The sequence below is a fragment of the Leuciscus leuciscus genome (assembly GCF_965113295.1).
Source record: "Leuciscus leuciscus genome assembly, chromosome: 9".
In the NCBI taxonomy this organism is placed as follows: Eukaryota; Metazoa; Chordata; class Actinopteri; order Cypriniformes; family Leuciscidae; genus Leuciscus; species Leuciscus leuciscus.
The window spans coordinates 19,203,624-19,219,107 of NC_138733.1; the positions used below are offsets into that span (position 1 = coordinate 19,203,624).

General features: G+C 38.0%; 1 protein-coding gene across 2 annotated transcripts; it reads left to right on the top strand.

Annotated features, from left to right (window-relative positions):
- Positions 1-96: 96 nt before the first annotated feature.
- Positions 97-15,417, top strand: ttc12 (tetratricopeptide repeat domain 12). 2 transcript variants are annotated; one of them, XM_082179630.1, is made up of 21 exons: positions 97-258; positions 419-582; positions 780-810; positions 1,033-1,110; positions 1,213-1,334; positions 1,455-1,514; positions 2,370-2,441; positions 2,575-2,635; positions 3,043-3,231; positions 4,673-4,742; positions 5,912-6,000; positions 6,364-6,532; positions 7,200-7,289; positions 7,981-8,044; positions 8,941-9,075; positions 9,316-9,408; positions 9,600-9,668; positions 10,281-10,382; positions 13,643-13,742; positions 13,847-14,072; positions 14,931-15,417. In XM_082179630.1, exons 1-21 carry the CDS (start codon positions 201-203, stop codon positions 14,998-15,000), a joined length of 2,112 nt encoding a protein of 703 aa, XP_082035756.1. In that variant the 5' UTR covers positions 97-200; the 3' UTR covers positions 15,001-15,417. The 2 variants fall into 2 exon arrangements, with proteins under 2 accessions (XP_082035756.1, XP_082035757.1); XM_082179631.1 differs by having other exon boundaries at positions 119-258; positions 419-520.
- The last annotated feature ends 67 nt before the right edge of the window (positions 15,418-15,484 follow it).

Consider the following 15,484-nt stretch of genomic DNA (forward strand, 5'->3'; position numbering starts at 1 on the left):
TTTAACAAAACAAAAAGTTTAAATTGATATAAGATCGTCACAGATATTTTGACAGCGTAATGTAGTTATAAGTATCTACCAGCAGGAGCAAACTATTCATATGCACATGGCTATTGTTGCTATGCTTACCACTTCCGTAAACAAAACTGCCTCACTTCTCTTCACTAAATTCCTTTTGTTTTGTGAACTCATTTTGAAGCATGACTTTGCAAGATAACGACGATATCGAAAGCTTTTTGAGGAACGTTGACCAGATAGGTAAGTTAAGTGCTGTTTGTTTACAACCCATCTTCACTGATGATAGCGACGCGACTCTTCTTGCGTTATAACGGAATGTATATTAATTATACAACGTCACGTTGAGTCAGTGTAGACGGGACGGGACTCTTTCTTAAATCTCTTTCTTATCTGATTGCAGATGAGTTAGTAAAAGAGTTAAATTCCAACGATGTGTCGTGTCAAGAGAAAGCACTTGCGAAGGCAGATCAATTCATCTCATCTTTGGAGCAGGTGGAACAATGTAAAACCACAATCAATAAGACGGTTATTAACAAACATCCCTCATCTGAAAATGTGTCCCTGGTAAAGTATCTTTATTAAACATGTAATACAATATAACACTGTGAATAAAACACCCTTTATTGCATTTTTAATAGGCTACATGTTACAGACTCGTGATTATCAATAATAATTGAATTATTTCATACTTTGTATTCATACCTAATATTTGAAAAAACATGTCTTTTTTTCAACTACAGTTTGTTTCCCCTTCTTTTCAGAACATCCAGTATGAATCGACTCAAAATCCAGGTAGGTTTGTGTATTTGAGTCTCTTATATGTTCTGTGTTCGGCAGTTGACAAGACTTCTATGTCTCTGTTGAATAATTTGGTTTCAGGTATAAAACTTGAATGTCTGCCCCTGAAGTCTTGTAAATGATTCATAAATCAATACAGACTTGCTACCTTCATCTTCACATCTTGTGTTTTATTATAAATCTTGCAACGGTTTGTTGTACCCTTCGATTCGTCAGAGAATTTCTTGAGGACATTAGAGAAAGATGCCGAAGAGAGATGTCGTAGAAGAAAGATGAAAGAGGAAAAAGCCAACGGTGTGTATACTGAAGCCTGAGAGCGAAATGGGCAGTTTTTGGGCAGTTTTGCACTGTTAGTTTGCAACGTCTTGATTTCCTGTGTCCTCGTTTGACCCGCAGCGTTGAGGGAGCAGGGTAATGAGGCTTTCACTCAAGGTGACTACGAAACGGCTGTCAAGTTTTATACCGAAGGCTTGGAGCAGCTGCGTGACATGCAGGCTCTCTATACAAACAGAGCTCAGGTACTTCTACATCTCAGAACAAGTTCTTCTACAATAATCAGATGAGCCGTATCATAACTGATATTCCCGTGAGACTTCTCCTCTTGTGATTTTATTGTCTCACATTCATGTATTATGTAGGCCTTTATCAAGCTGAAGAGATATAAGGAGGCCATAAGTGACTGTGAGTGGGCTCTGAGGGTGAGTAAATCAGTAGGAAAGAGGTCAGAGAAATGACCCCTCATTTTTCAGTGTCAGCCGAAGCGGAGAGTTTTTCATTCTACCTTGTCAGGTGAGAACAGCAGGCTACATAGAGCGGTTTCTATTGAACTGGATAGTTGCTCAGCACTAGAAAATTGGGTTGAAGTTCCTTCTGGGCTGTGCCGAATAGTCTTTGCTTTTGGAAAACTTTTAGAAAGTTAAGTAAGAACTAGCTATATCTATATATTCTTATTCTAAAGTGTATGTATCATATAATTATCAAAAAGTAGTGCTGTCAAATCAATTAATTAAACAAAAGTTTATAAATATAAAATATATGTGTATGTATACACACACACACACACATATATACACTTTATACAATTATGTTTATGTTAGATGTGATTAATTAATCAAAAGTCATTTAAAAAGTATTTAAAATACAATTCTTAAATTCTTACGTTTTTCAGAGGGTCGCGTCTTGTCACACAGTAATGAAGATCTACAGGGAGTCTCTCTGATATCATTTTCTGTTTTGTGTGTTTTTTCCCTCTTTTTTCTAAGAAAAAATAAAAGATTAAGCTACTTAAGGTTTTCTTTCACATATTTCAATACTTTGAAGAGGATGATTTTTAATGCCTCCTAAAAGATATCAAAATGAGTTTTAATTATAAGAAATGAAAAACATGTTCATTATAGGACAGTGTTTTCTCCTCTAAATTTGTATTTTATTATTTTTTTGATAAAATAATAGTCTAGGACAGAAATGTCACATTACTGACTCTAGTTTATTACTTCGATGCATCTTCTGTTGTTTTCAAGTGGCTAATTGAAATTTAAAACTTTCATTCACAGTGCAATAAGAAGTGTATTAAAGCATATATACACATGGGAAAATCTCACCTAGCACTCAAGGATTTCCTACAGGTATGTATCGTTCAATAGAAGTCCTCTGTCCTTTCAAGCCTAAAGCTGGATTACACTTATATTTCTCACCTTATTTGACACCTGGCCTTTTATCATGCTTTTTTTTTTCTTTTTCTTTTTGCTTCACTTTCAGTCCAGGATTTGCTATCGAAAGATTTTGGAGATAGAGCCACAGCGGGAGACCATGGCCAAAGGTATGATTTAAAAATGCTGTGAAGATCTGAGGCAAGGCAAGGCAAAGTAAATATTTTAGACTTTAGATCCATTCTTTAGCAGCAGGACTTGTGTTGTTATTAGCTTTTAGCATCTGCCTGAATATGTCGTTTCTGTCTAGTATCTCTCAGCAGTACCAGAATAAACTGCGTTCATTTGTAGTTCTTACACAATTCTCTCTCTACATTTTCTTGTAGAAAGCGTCACATGCTTACACCAGCAGTTTTTAGAACATTAGTTTGCTCATTTACATTCATTTTGAACTTTTCCAGAGGAGTAATGGCATTATGGATTTCCGTTCTATGCATTTTAATAGAGTATTTCCACATGAATTTGCAAAAAAAGATATATGTTCATGGAGCAGTCACAATACATTACATTGCAATAGCTTATCTGAGACAAGTGGATTTGGAAGAGAAGGTGGCTCTCCAGGAAAAGGCAGCTTGGGAAGAGCTAAAAGCGGGAACGAGACAGGCCACGGCAGTATCAGAGCTGCTGAAGAAGCTCGATAGACCCAATGAGATCAATCTTTACTACTGTGGTGGATTGGAGCTGCTCTCACAGGCTATTAAAGACTGTAAGTTCACATGATTAATTCAGAGTCCTTTTTTATTAGATGCTGCTATTGTTTCTTGTTTATTCCATTAATTATCACAGAACTCCAGCAGTTTTTTGGTATGACGAGCACATTTTTACGGCATTGTTGAACCTCAGATTTGTCTGAAATATGCCTTCGGTTTACCCAGTGTTGTTCCAGCAACCAGGGTGATATTTCTTGCACTCGGGATCGATATCGAGAGGAGAGTAGTGAGGAATTTTGTGCGGAGGGCTCATTGATTCTTCTCTGCGGTTCATTTGCAGTTCATGATGAGGAAACTAATCCTCATGATCAGCCACAGAGGACAGACACAGTCCTATCACAAGCACAAGCACAAGCCTTTTAGACTTTGTTAGTGAACGTATGAATTATCTGTCAGTTTTTGTCTGTTCGGTTATGATCTTGTGTCAAAATATCACAGCACAGATCATATATTTAGATTGTGACAAAATATACTATATATAAGGGAAACCAGGGCTACTTGTCACACCTCACAAAAGAAGAGAATATTGAAGTTTATATTGAAGAAAAGTTTATTTATGAAAAAAAAACATTTCAGTTAAAATTTACCTTGACTCTTGAAGAGATTTCAAAAGTTCTTATTTTTTAAAGAAGTCTCTTGTGCTCACCAAAGCCGCATTGTATTCGATCAAAAATGCAGTAAAAGTGCAGTTTGTAAACTATTATTTCAATTTAAAATAACTGTTTTCTATTTGAACATATTTTAAAATATAATTTATTCCTGTGATGGCAAAGCTGAATTTTCAGCATCATAACTCCAGTCTTCAGTGTCACATGATCCTTCAGAAATCATTCTAATGCTGATTTGGTACTCAAGAAACAATTTTTTATTTATCAATATTCAAAAGAGTTGTGCTGCTTCATTTTTTGTGGAAACCATGATAAATTATTTTTCAGGACTGCATGCATGTTTGTGTTATACTTCATATTAAGTTACCTTATCAAGGTAACATTATAAAAACTACAAGCTAAATCAAACTTTCAATTGAACTTCCTACTTTACATACTGCAGTCCTTTCCAACAGAAATACTCTATTTAAAGCTATTTAAAGTGTCAGAAGTATTCTGCTAGGGTAAAATATGGGCCTGCGCAATGTGAAGCATAATCTTGAAAGTTTTCCAAGTTTGAAAGCTTTGTGCCAATGTTTTGTTCAGGTGAGATACCTGAATGGCTCTTTGTGAACTAATTTCTAGTATTTCCTCAGAATGAACACTGCTTTTGTGTAGATAAGGCAGCGCTCTCTTATTCTTGATGAGCTTTTGTTTATTCTCCTTGTGCGCTCTTTTGCCCTTGAACGGAGCATATTGTGTGTCTGGGGCTGGCTACTGTGATTTAGTGTTGATATATGGCTCTCACTACACACCTACTAACACTGACCTTATCTGGTGTCCCTCACAGGTACTGGGCAGACATTATTCAGACTAAACAATGGCTTCAGTATCATTAATGGCAACAACATTGTAAGAAGGTAAGGTTGCTAAAGAAGCGAACCTGACAGTTTGTGGTCAGAATGTACTTTTAACATTTGAAAATGGCTGTGTAAAGCTCTCTAGAAGTTGTATTTTAATTAATTGAATTTTAGGCTTTGTGCATAGTACAACTGTAGTATTATAAAGTGTGCATGCATAATCGCCATATGATTTATCAAGCAGCTTTCTCTCCCCTTATCGGTTGTCTTGCACCAACCAAATATGCTATTAAAATGAATTGACTAATTTGAATACATTTAAACAACAGATGTGTAATCTGGTTGTGCTGTGTGATCATGTCTTGTGTTGGAATTTAACTTTCCACACCAGAATGAAATTGAAAGGGTTTATCCGTGTTTGACAATGATTGATTGGTTTGTTTGGGAGATTCGCTGTGTTAGCTTCATACAGTTTGCACACGTGTGGTCTCTAATCTATAAAACATGTTTGTTTAAAGGGATAGTTCAGCCAAAAAAAAAATGATTATGACATTTATTTCATCAGTCTCATGCCGTTCCCAACGCATTACAAGTAACGTGAGTTACATAATCAGATTTTTTTTTAACGAGTAAAGTAAAAAAAATTAGAACAAAATATCCGAGTTAGATTTTCTTTGTTAGTTAATTTGTTTTCCCATTTATTGACTGACACCTCTCAGTCCCCACATGTTGAGGGGAATCAGGAGTAAGTGCAGAGGTGTTTTGTGCTGTCTGAACATGATAGTAATTGTAGTTCTAGACTAAATGTGAGCATGCATTTACTTATTTCACTTGCACAAAAACAGATTCAGTATTCCTAAAAATGAATAAAAACAATGAAATGTCAACTCAGAATATTACACAAACATGCAATAATTAAAAATGTTGAATAATATAAATATATTTTATGTATTTAATGTCACTTTATTGACCAATATCTTTGCTGCTGACCTCCAGTGATTCAATTCAGTTTTAGTTTTAGTTAACAATAACGACACTTTGTATGACTACTTCTTCCATGGAACACAATTTTTGTGTGTCGTTCTTATCCATGCATTTACAATGAAACAGGACATCCATTCAAAAATAATGCTTTTTTTTGGGTGAACTATCCCTTTAACTCCATTTGGTCTACAGTGCGTGACTGAAGTGTGTTTACTGTATTACAGTTTGTCCCTTTCTGTTTTTAGCTGCCTCTCACAGAATTCAAAAGATCCATATGCAGTGGATCTATGCAAGTCCGTAGTCAAACTATGGAGGACAGTTTGCAGTGGAAACGGTAAGATAATCCTTGAAAATGAAAGGCGCTATTGCTGAGGGAAAAACAGCAATCCCATTTGCACATTCCTTTTTTATCCTTTTAAACGGTCTCGATCTGGAAAATGTAAAATGTATCGACACCACATGGTCTGCTTCTGCTTCCCCCCTACTTTTAAAGTAATGAGGATTTGTGAAATGTCTGAATTCAAGTCAATATCAATTTATCCTGTTCTTGCCTGCTAGCAGTGAAATTGTTATTGCCTCCCACATTAAAAGTCTCTTTAGTAAGTACTTTGTGCCCTTCAGTGGTAATCTCATTAACTGGTCATTTAAATTTGCGTTTGTCTTTATTAAACCCTCTCCATAATTGTGCTCCTTCCAGAGCAGAACCAACAGCTGCTGATGGAGTGTCCCGTTACTAGACAACACACGGTCCAGATGTTGGCATCACCGGAATGTGAAATACAGAGGGAAAGCCTGGAATTGCTCAGCTTGTACTCACAAACTCAGCGCGGAAGGGACGTGCTCATCGACAACCTTAATTTATGCCAGTACGTACAGTATTTTTGGTGTCATATTGAATGCATTGCATTGCAGTCTACAAAATGATGTGCCATGAATTAATTACTTACAACATAACACATACGAGGTCAAATGAGCCATTTAGACAGGACTAATTATGTGAAACAAAATGGATCGGCGTGCCACACTGCTAAGAAATACTGTAATGGCTTTAGATCAGGGGTAAAGATAAAATTACATTCTCGGAGAACATGATTAATAAGTAATAAATCTCATATCATTATACTGAGCATTTAGGTGCTAGTTTAAAGACACCATGTTTATATTGATACATTTTTTATCTCTTAAAGGTAATGTTTTTTTCCTCTTACAGTATGTTCTGTTAGAATAATAATTGTTTGTGTCACTTAATTGAATATTTAAACAGCATCATTAATTCATTATATCAAAAAGTGCATATTATATGTTTAAAATAAATAAATATATTGCTTTTACTGACTTATCGGTGATGTCAATTTCATCCCAACCTTCTGTTTTTTCTACAAACCAGAGCAGGAGATAGATTTAAGAGTGGTGTTGCTACGCTATCTGTGATTCATCTCATTAGCTAGCATGCAGAATGCCTCCTACTGATATAGCATGTTTTATTGAAGTCCTTTTAATGAGCCCATAACGAATGCAATCTGTCTCCTGTAGAACGGCTGAGAACCTGATGAGCTGTGTTTGCCGTGATACGAGCTCCGCGTCGGCGCTGACAGTTCTGGAGAACTTGGCTGCAGAAAATAAGTATGCACAATCAATTTAGTCGCCCTTACTATATGAATGCCTGTGAGAGAAACTGCGAAACTGACTCTTTTTACAAAATCCTGGGCATGACCCACCTGAGAGTCTAGCAGATTCCCATACATCATAGTCGCTTGCACATATTAAATCGAGACACATTCAAATTCATTCAGCTCAACAGCCCAGGTCCCTTGAGAACGCAAAGTGAACACATTTAAGACAAAACAATCCATCACATTCACAAATCCCTCCATTTATCTCTGTGAGAGAGTGACGTTTCTAGTCATTCACCACTCTCAGATAGAGAAAGGTGCTCCCGGTGACCAGGAGATGGAATTAAGCAGCCACTTCATGCACAAAAGGAAATGAGAATGGTTTGATAGATAGTCAATGAAAAGTGTTCAGTGAATTCAAGCCGCGCTCTTGTTTCTAGATAAGGATGGTTAGCCATATTGGTCTTGTCTCGTGTTGTGCGTGGGACGTCACCAACGTGAGATTTGCAGCCATAGATCTGCTTGGATCAGTGCCCACCACATTATAACGCATTTTTATCTTTTGCCCCCACGGCTCTTTGCGCATTACAAACAAGAGGGTTATCTGAGGATTTTAGTCAGTTAAGCTTTATTCTTGTTAAGTAGCTAATTTCTTTATTTAATACTTTTTTATTGCTGTTTTTGTTGTTTCTCTTTTTCAGATTTAAGATTCAGTCTAGGGAGATCTTCACAGCAGCTTTTGCCCTTCCTTTTGAACATCTGCTGGTGATTATGAAGCATCATTTATAATCATCTTCTTAATAATGATAATATTCTAAATCATAATATCATATTCTAATGCTTTATTGTCTGATTTATCAGACATTTCGGCGCCGGATTGTACATTGCTGGCTTTACAACTAGAAGACATATGACTGTATACCTTGTAGGACTTGTTATAACATACAGTCACATAATTACTAAAGGAACATTTTCTTATTGGTCAAAGACCCTTTATGCATCTTAGCATTGTCTTCCGTCTTCCGTACAAAGATATTATTTTACCATACTGCAGCATGCAAATATGCTACATGCAACATAGATTACAGTCCATGTAGACATCCAATTACTGATATGATTAGTATTAGTACTCATCATATGAATACTAGTATGATGAGAAGTGTTTCTTGTGTCTTATTATAAAGGTACTTTATAATGCTTATCCTTGTTATACTGAAAAACTTTCAGTCACACTTTAGTTTAGGGTCCAATTCTCACTATTAATTAACTACTAACTACGACTTTTGCATCAACTACTGCTTATTAATAATTAGTAAGGTAGTTGTTAAGTTTAGGTATTGGGAAGGATTAAGGGATGTAGAATATGGTCATGTAGAGTAAGGCATTAATATGTGCTTTATAAGTACTAATAAACAGTTCAGTAATATGCATGCTAATAAGCAACTAGTCAGTAGTGAGAATGGGACCCTAAACTAAAATGTTATCAAACGTTCTTTTTTCTTAATTTTAATATGCTGATTTCACCAAGAAACATTTCTTTACTGTCAGTGTTGATCCTTCCTGAATAAAAGTAATGTTAGTGTTAATCTTTCCCCCAAAAAATGTTGGTGCACGTAATAAAAATAGTCCAAAATGTGGCTAATACTGTTTTTCCCATGTAGTCAAATATCATGACAGCTGACGACAAGATCCTGGCTTCTGTGATTTCTGTGATCGGGAGCATGGCTCTGGATGAAGTCATAAATAAAAATCTGGCAGGACGTGAACATTTTTGGAGATGCTCTCTTCAAGCAATGGTAATCTTGGAGATGATAACCCTTTACATCACAACCAAGCTCCCAAATACTCTGTCCTTGAACGTTGCTGAATTATGTATGATGTCTTGCATTTTGATTCAAAGGGTTTGTTTTTAAGCTCCTTTTGCTATCTTGCTACATGAGCTGTGAAACCGCTATTTCCCACAGACGCTAAAACTGAGAAAAGGACATGAATTTAATTTCCGGCACTGTCAAGATAAAGCTCTGTTTTGGTTGCAGGAGCGGTGCGTCGCCTGTGAATGTAGAAGTGTCCTCTATCCCCTCCTGGGTTTGATGATCAACTTAGCCTCAAATCCCTCTCAAGTTGTCCAGGTAAAGCAGAAGTTTAATATTCTGGGCTTTTAGCCAGCCCTCATCCAACACATCAAGCACTTTTGTAGCCAAAGGGCCTTGGCTAGGCAGAATGTTCTTCTAGTGCCTTTTCTCTCCATATGTTGCAATCATGTCTGAAACACCAAAGGAAAATTGGAGAGAATACTTTTTGGCTCTCTTTCAACACACAGGAGCACGCTGTTCAGGCCAGCAGCAGGTGCTTGGACCTGCTGAGCGATTCCTCTGGAGGCGTCATCACAGTGAGTTGAATTCGTTTTACCAAGGCCAAAGCGAGCTTCAGCCCACCCCCTGATGATGGGAGCCGCCAGAACGTTTGAACTGTAGATATCTGCTCATTAATTATTAAAATGTTCATCCTGCAGGATGTGGGATGTTGTGGAACCCTGCGCATTCGCATCTCTAGAGGATCTCTACAAAACATTTACATAAATGGGTTATACAAGATCAAAAATGGAAGTTTAAATATATGGATGTCCTTAGATGGCTAACATCCCCAAGAGAAGGATTTTGCATTCACGGAAGCATTTACATAGTGATTACTGTAGCAGCCCCAGGCCCTATTGGGGACTATTTTCTCTGACTATGTAAATCAGGTTCCAGGTTGTTTGCTTGGGTTTTGCTGCCTTGGCGCATCATATCCCTCCAGTCAGGCTGTTTCTCTGAGTACAGTTAAGGTGAAAGGGTTTATTATGGGTTTGACTGAGTTTTACTGCTGTGATACAGCTTGAACTGCATTTTTGACAAGGCGCCTTGAAGTACATCGGAGTACAGCCTTATCCTGTTGAAATGTCTTATCTGTCCTAATGATGGGAGTTCTGGTATTAAACATATTGTTTTGTCTTCGGCTTCAGAGAGCTGCAGGTTTGCTGAGCGTTCTCCTCCCGATGTCTTCTGATGCCACTCAGGAAGTTGTGCGGAATGGAATAGTGAAGAAGTTGCTGAAGATTCTGAAGGTGGAGCCTATATCAGGCTTTAGTTGTTGAAATAGAGTCTGTAAGGAAATAAAGTCAAATGAAATTGGATATAATATATTGGAGATGGTAGAGATTATTGCATTAAATTGGCAATGCAAATCACTACCGAAAAGACCTTCTCAGCCCAGCATAGGACCAGTGGATTATAAATAATTACTGACTTAAATCAGCCCAAAAGCCACATTTCCAAAATTACCAAAATTTTATTTAAATAATTAGTTATTTAGTCTGTCTGTCTGTCTGTCTGTCTGTCTGTCGTTCTGTCTGTCATTCTGTCTGTCTGTCTGTCTGTCTGTCATTCTGTCGTTCATTCTGTCTGTCGTTCTGTCATTCTGTCTGTCTGTCTGTCTGTCTGTCTGTCATTCTGTCGTTCATTCTGTCTGTCTGTCGTTCTGTCTGTCGTTCTGTCATTCTGTCTGTCTGTCTGTCTGTCATTCTGTCGTTCATTCTGTCTGTCTGTCGTTCTGTCTGTCGTTCTGTCATTCTGTCTGTCTGTCTGTCTGTCTGTCTGTCTGTCTGTCATTCTGTCGTTCATTCTGTCTGTCTGTCTGTCGTTCTGTCATTCTGTCTGTCTGTCTGTCGTTCTGTCTGTCGTTCTGTCTCTCTGTCTGTCTGTCATTCTGTCGTTCATTCTGTCTGTCTGTTGTTCTGTCTGTCGTTCTGTCATTCTGTCTGTCTGTCTGTCTGTCATTCTGTCGTTCATTCTGTCTGTCTGTCGTTCTGTCATTCTGTCTGTCTGTCTGTCTGTCTGTCATTCTGTCGTTCATTCTGTCTGTCTGTCATTCTGTCGTTCATTCTGTCTCTCTGTCATTCTGATGTTCTGTCATTCATTCTGTCTGTCTGTCTGTCTGTCGTTCATTCTGTCTGTCTGTCATTCTGTCGTTCATTCTGTCTGTCTGTCATTCTGTTGTTCTGTCATTCATTCTGTCTGTCTGTCTGTCGTTCTGTCTGTCTGTCTGTCATTATGCCGTTTGTTCTGTCTGTCTGTCATTCTGTCTATCTGGTTTTGCTCACATTGAAATAGTTTTTAATAACCACAAATCAAAATAAAAAGTTTCCTTTTTAAAATTAGATAAATTGGCAATGCAAATCACTACCGAAAAGACCTTCTCAGCCCAGCATAGGACCAGTGGATTATAAATAATTACTGACTTAAATCAGCCCAAAAGCCACATTTCCAAAATTACCAAAATTTTATTTAAATAATTAGTTAACGTTCTGTCTGTCTGTCTGTCTGTCGTTCTGTCTGTCATTCTGTCTGTCTGTCTGTCTGTCATTCTGTCGTTCATTCTGTCTGTCGTTCTGTCATTCTGTCTGTCTGTCTGTCTGTCTGTCTGTCATTCTGTCGTTCATTCTGTCTGTCTGTCGTTCTGTCTGTCGTTCTGTCATTCTGTCTGTCTGTCTGTCTGTCATTCTGTCGTTCATTCTGTCTGTCTGTCGTTCTGTCTGTCGTTCTGTCATTCTGTCTGTCTGTCTGTCTGTCTGTCATTCTGTCGTTCATTCTGTCTGTCTGTCGTTCTGTCATTCTGTCTGTCTGTCTGTCGTTCTGTCTGTCGTTCTGTCTGTCTGTCTGTCTGTCTGTCTGTCTGTCATTCTGTCGTTCATTCTGTCTGTCTGTCGTTCTGTCTGTCGTTCTGTCATTCTGTCTGTCTGTCTGTCTGTCATTCTGTCGTTCATTCTGTCTGTCTGTCGTTCTGTCTGTCGTTCTGTCATTCTGTCGTTCATTCTGTCTGTCTGTCATTCTGTCGTTCATTCTGTCTGTCTGTCTGTCTGTCGTTCATTCTGTCTGTCTGTCATTCTGTCGTTCATTCTGTCTGTCTGTCATTCTGTTGTTCTGTCATTCATTCTGTCTGTCTGTCTGTCGTTCTGTCTGTCTGTCTGTCATTATGCCGTTCGTTCTGTCTGTCTGTCATTCTGTCTATCTGGTTTTGCTCACATTGAAATAGTTTTTAATAACCACAAATCAAAATAAAAAGTTTCCTTTTTAAAATTAGATAAATTGGCAATGCAAATCACTACCGAAAAGACCTTCTCAGCCCAGCATAGGACCAGTGGATTATAAATAATTACTGACTTAAATCAGCCCAAAAGCCACATTTCCAAAATTACCAAAATTTTATTTAAATAATTAGTTAACGTTCTGTCTGTCTGTCTGTCTGTCGTTCTGTCTGTCATTCTGTCTGTCTGTCTGTCTGTCTGTCTGTCTGTCATTCTGTCGTTCATTCTGTCTGTCGTTCTGTCATTCTGTCTGTCTGTCTGTCTGTCTGTCATTCTGTCGTTCATTCTGTCTGTCTGTCGTTCTGTCTGTCGTTCTGTCATTCTGTCTGTCTGTCTGTCATTCTGTCGTTCATTCTGTCTGTCTGTCGTTCTGTCTGTCGTTCTGTCATTCTGTCTGTCTGTCTGTCTGTCTGTCATTCTGTCGTTCATTCTGTCTGTCTGTCGTTCTGTCATTCTGTCTGTCTGTCTGTCGTTCTGTCTGTCGTTCTGTCATTCTGTCTGTCTGTCTGTCTGTCATTCTGTCGTTCATTCTGTCTGTCTGTCGTTCTGTCTGTCGTTCTGTCATTCTGTCTGTCTGTCTGTCTGTCATTCTGTCGTTCATTCTGTCTGTCATTCTGTCGTTCATTCTGTCTGTCTGTCGTTCTGTCTGTCGTTCTGTCGTTCTGTCATTCTGTCTGTCTGTCTGTCATTCTGTCGTTCATTCTGTCTGTCTGTCATTCTGTCGTTCATTCTGTCTGTCTGTCATTCTGATGTTCTGTCATTCATTCTGTCTGTCTGTCTGTCGTTCATTCTGTCTGTCTGTCATTCTGTCGTTCATTCTGTCTGTCTGTCATTCTGTTGTTCTGTCATTCATTCTGTCGTTCTGTCTGTCTGTCTGTCATTATGCCGTTCGTTCTGTCTGTCTGTCATTCTGTCTATCTGGTTTTGCTCACATTGAAATAGTTTTTAATAACCACAAATCAAAATAAAAAGTTTCCTTTTTAAAATTAGATCACTATAAATGTTTAAAAGTGCATAACACAAAGACAGAAACCTAAATGCAATGCATATTTTAATATTCATTATTTATTTCAATATATTTTTTTAAATAGCAGACTTTACAGGGTTAAAGAGTTTAACTTTGTGGGCTGCCTCCATTACACATTTTTGTATTCTGGTGACCAGCTGTATTGTTTTTTTTACATTTGCGTTGGAAATTGTAGAGATTTAACTGAAACTTGCTTGTGTGTCTGTCCGGTCAGGTTGGAGGAGAGATGAGCTCCAGATACTCCATTAAAGCCCTGACAGTCTGTACTGCCTCAATCCCACAGGCTTGTGAGAAGCTGGTTAAGCTTGACAAACGTGAGTTCTGAGGGCCAGGGAGGCAGAGGATTGGATTCAATAAGATGTCTTAAGCTCTATGGCCTTACGGTGACTTTGTGTGCTACACACATTTATTAATTCAGGGCTGCACACTTTGAGGAAACTCCTGGGTGGCATTGATGAGTTGGTTGTGGGGAACGCAGCTTTGTGTATGGGACATTGCTTAGAAGTATATGGAGCTGCCAGTGGCCTCCTGGGCACAGACTGCGTGCCGTTGCTGCTACGCCACACCGCTGGAGATGCCAAAAGAGCAGCCGTTTGGCAGAACGCAGCCATCACCCTTGGGAAGCTGTGCAAAATAGAGCCCAGGTATAATTAAGTCTGACTTGCCTTTTGCAGTCAGCTGCATTATATTGATTAACATTCATGCTGATGTTCTTATTTACAGCAGTGATACTCCGGGAAACATCAAGGTGAAAAGATAATGCCTCTTAATAATTAACCTCAACAAGATGATGAACTTTCTGAATGAATAATGAATTAAAAATGTCAGATCTATAGTTTAAGGGCATAAGAAAGGCATCCTAATTGATGTGATTCAGATATAAACATGTTTGTTTGTTGCATTTGACATTTGTTTATATTCTAGTCTCATTTTACGACTGTAAACAAGCACTTTTACAGATGTGAGAGAGAGTTTCTTTTAAATATGTACCGATTGCACCTTTATACTTTTATTGACCTAAAGAACTATCAAGTTTTTTCCCTTCATCTTTAATTTATGAGGGGTTCATGAGCTCAGACCTGAGAAAATAAGCTCTGTTGGCTAAGTGTTTTTGAGGCGTCTTATTCTCCCAATCAGCATCTAACAAGTACAGTCCTTCAAAGAGGAGTCAGAATCTTATGGCATTCAACTTTGATGAGCTTTCAACTTCTCAGAGTCTTTATAGTGAGATTTCAAACCTTTGAGATGAGAGTGCAGCCTAAAAAAGACATTCTAGACAGAAAACAGTGGAGGGTACAGACACTGCCAAAAATATTACACATAACCGATGAACCTACTTTATATGCAGAGCAAACTGGCTGACGTTTTCATACTTCTTTGCATTTCATATTCTTAGCTCTGGTTTTATATTTGGTTGTTCAGAATATATTGTGTGGTCAAAATGAGAAAAAAAACCTAATTCTGTTGGTTTGATAAATCTCTGTTTTGATTTTTTTTTTCAGGCACATGGAGAAACTCAGGGAGCTTCATGGTTTAGAAATCCTTCATTCCTGTGCGAGATTGATCACGTGAGCCACTACCCACATTCGGTTCCTCAATAATTGACCCCATAACTCAGGACACGCATGCAAACGCACACACACATACAGATGAATGCTGTCCTTTGGTTCACAGCTTAAGATGCTCATCTTAAGTGAGGCCACAAATTACTGTCATGCCTTAAGGCCTATCTTGATTATACAGCTGTTTCCTGTGTTCATTTTAATTAGAGAGAATTCACATTGACATGAGATTCTGTTATCTGCTGTTGTAGAGAACATGTTGCCCCGGGACGATATGCGAAACATTTCAATATCCTTTCATCCCAAGTGACTCACTTGGGAAGTGTGTTGCCTTGATTACATTTTGTTCCCTGTTTGTTGATAAATGGATTAATGCTAGCTTTCATGTGTTAAATAAAAAGATTAATAAAACTGCATTTGAAGATTATTATGGTTAATGCCTGCTCATCTTTGCAGACTTGATAGCTTTAGAAAGCATTTGATGATGTAATGAG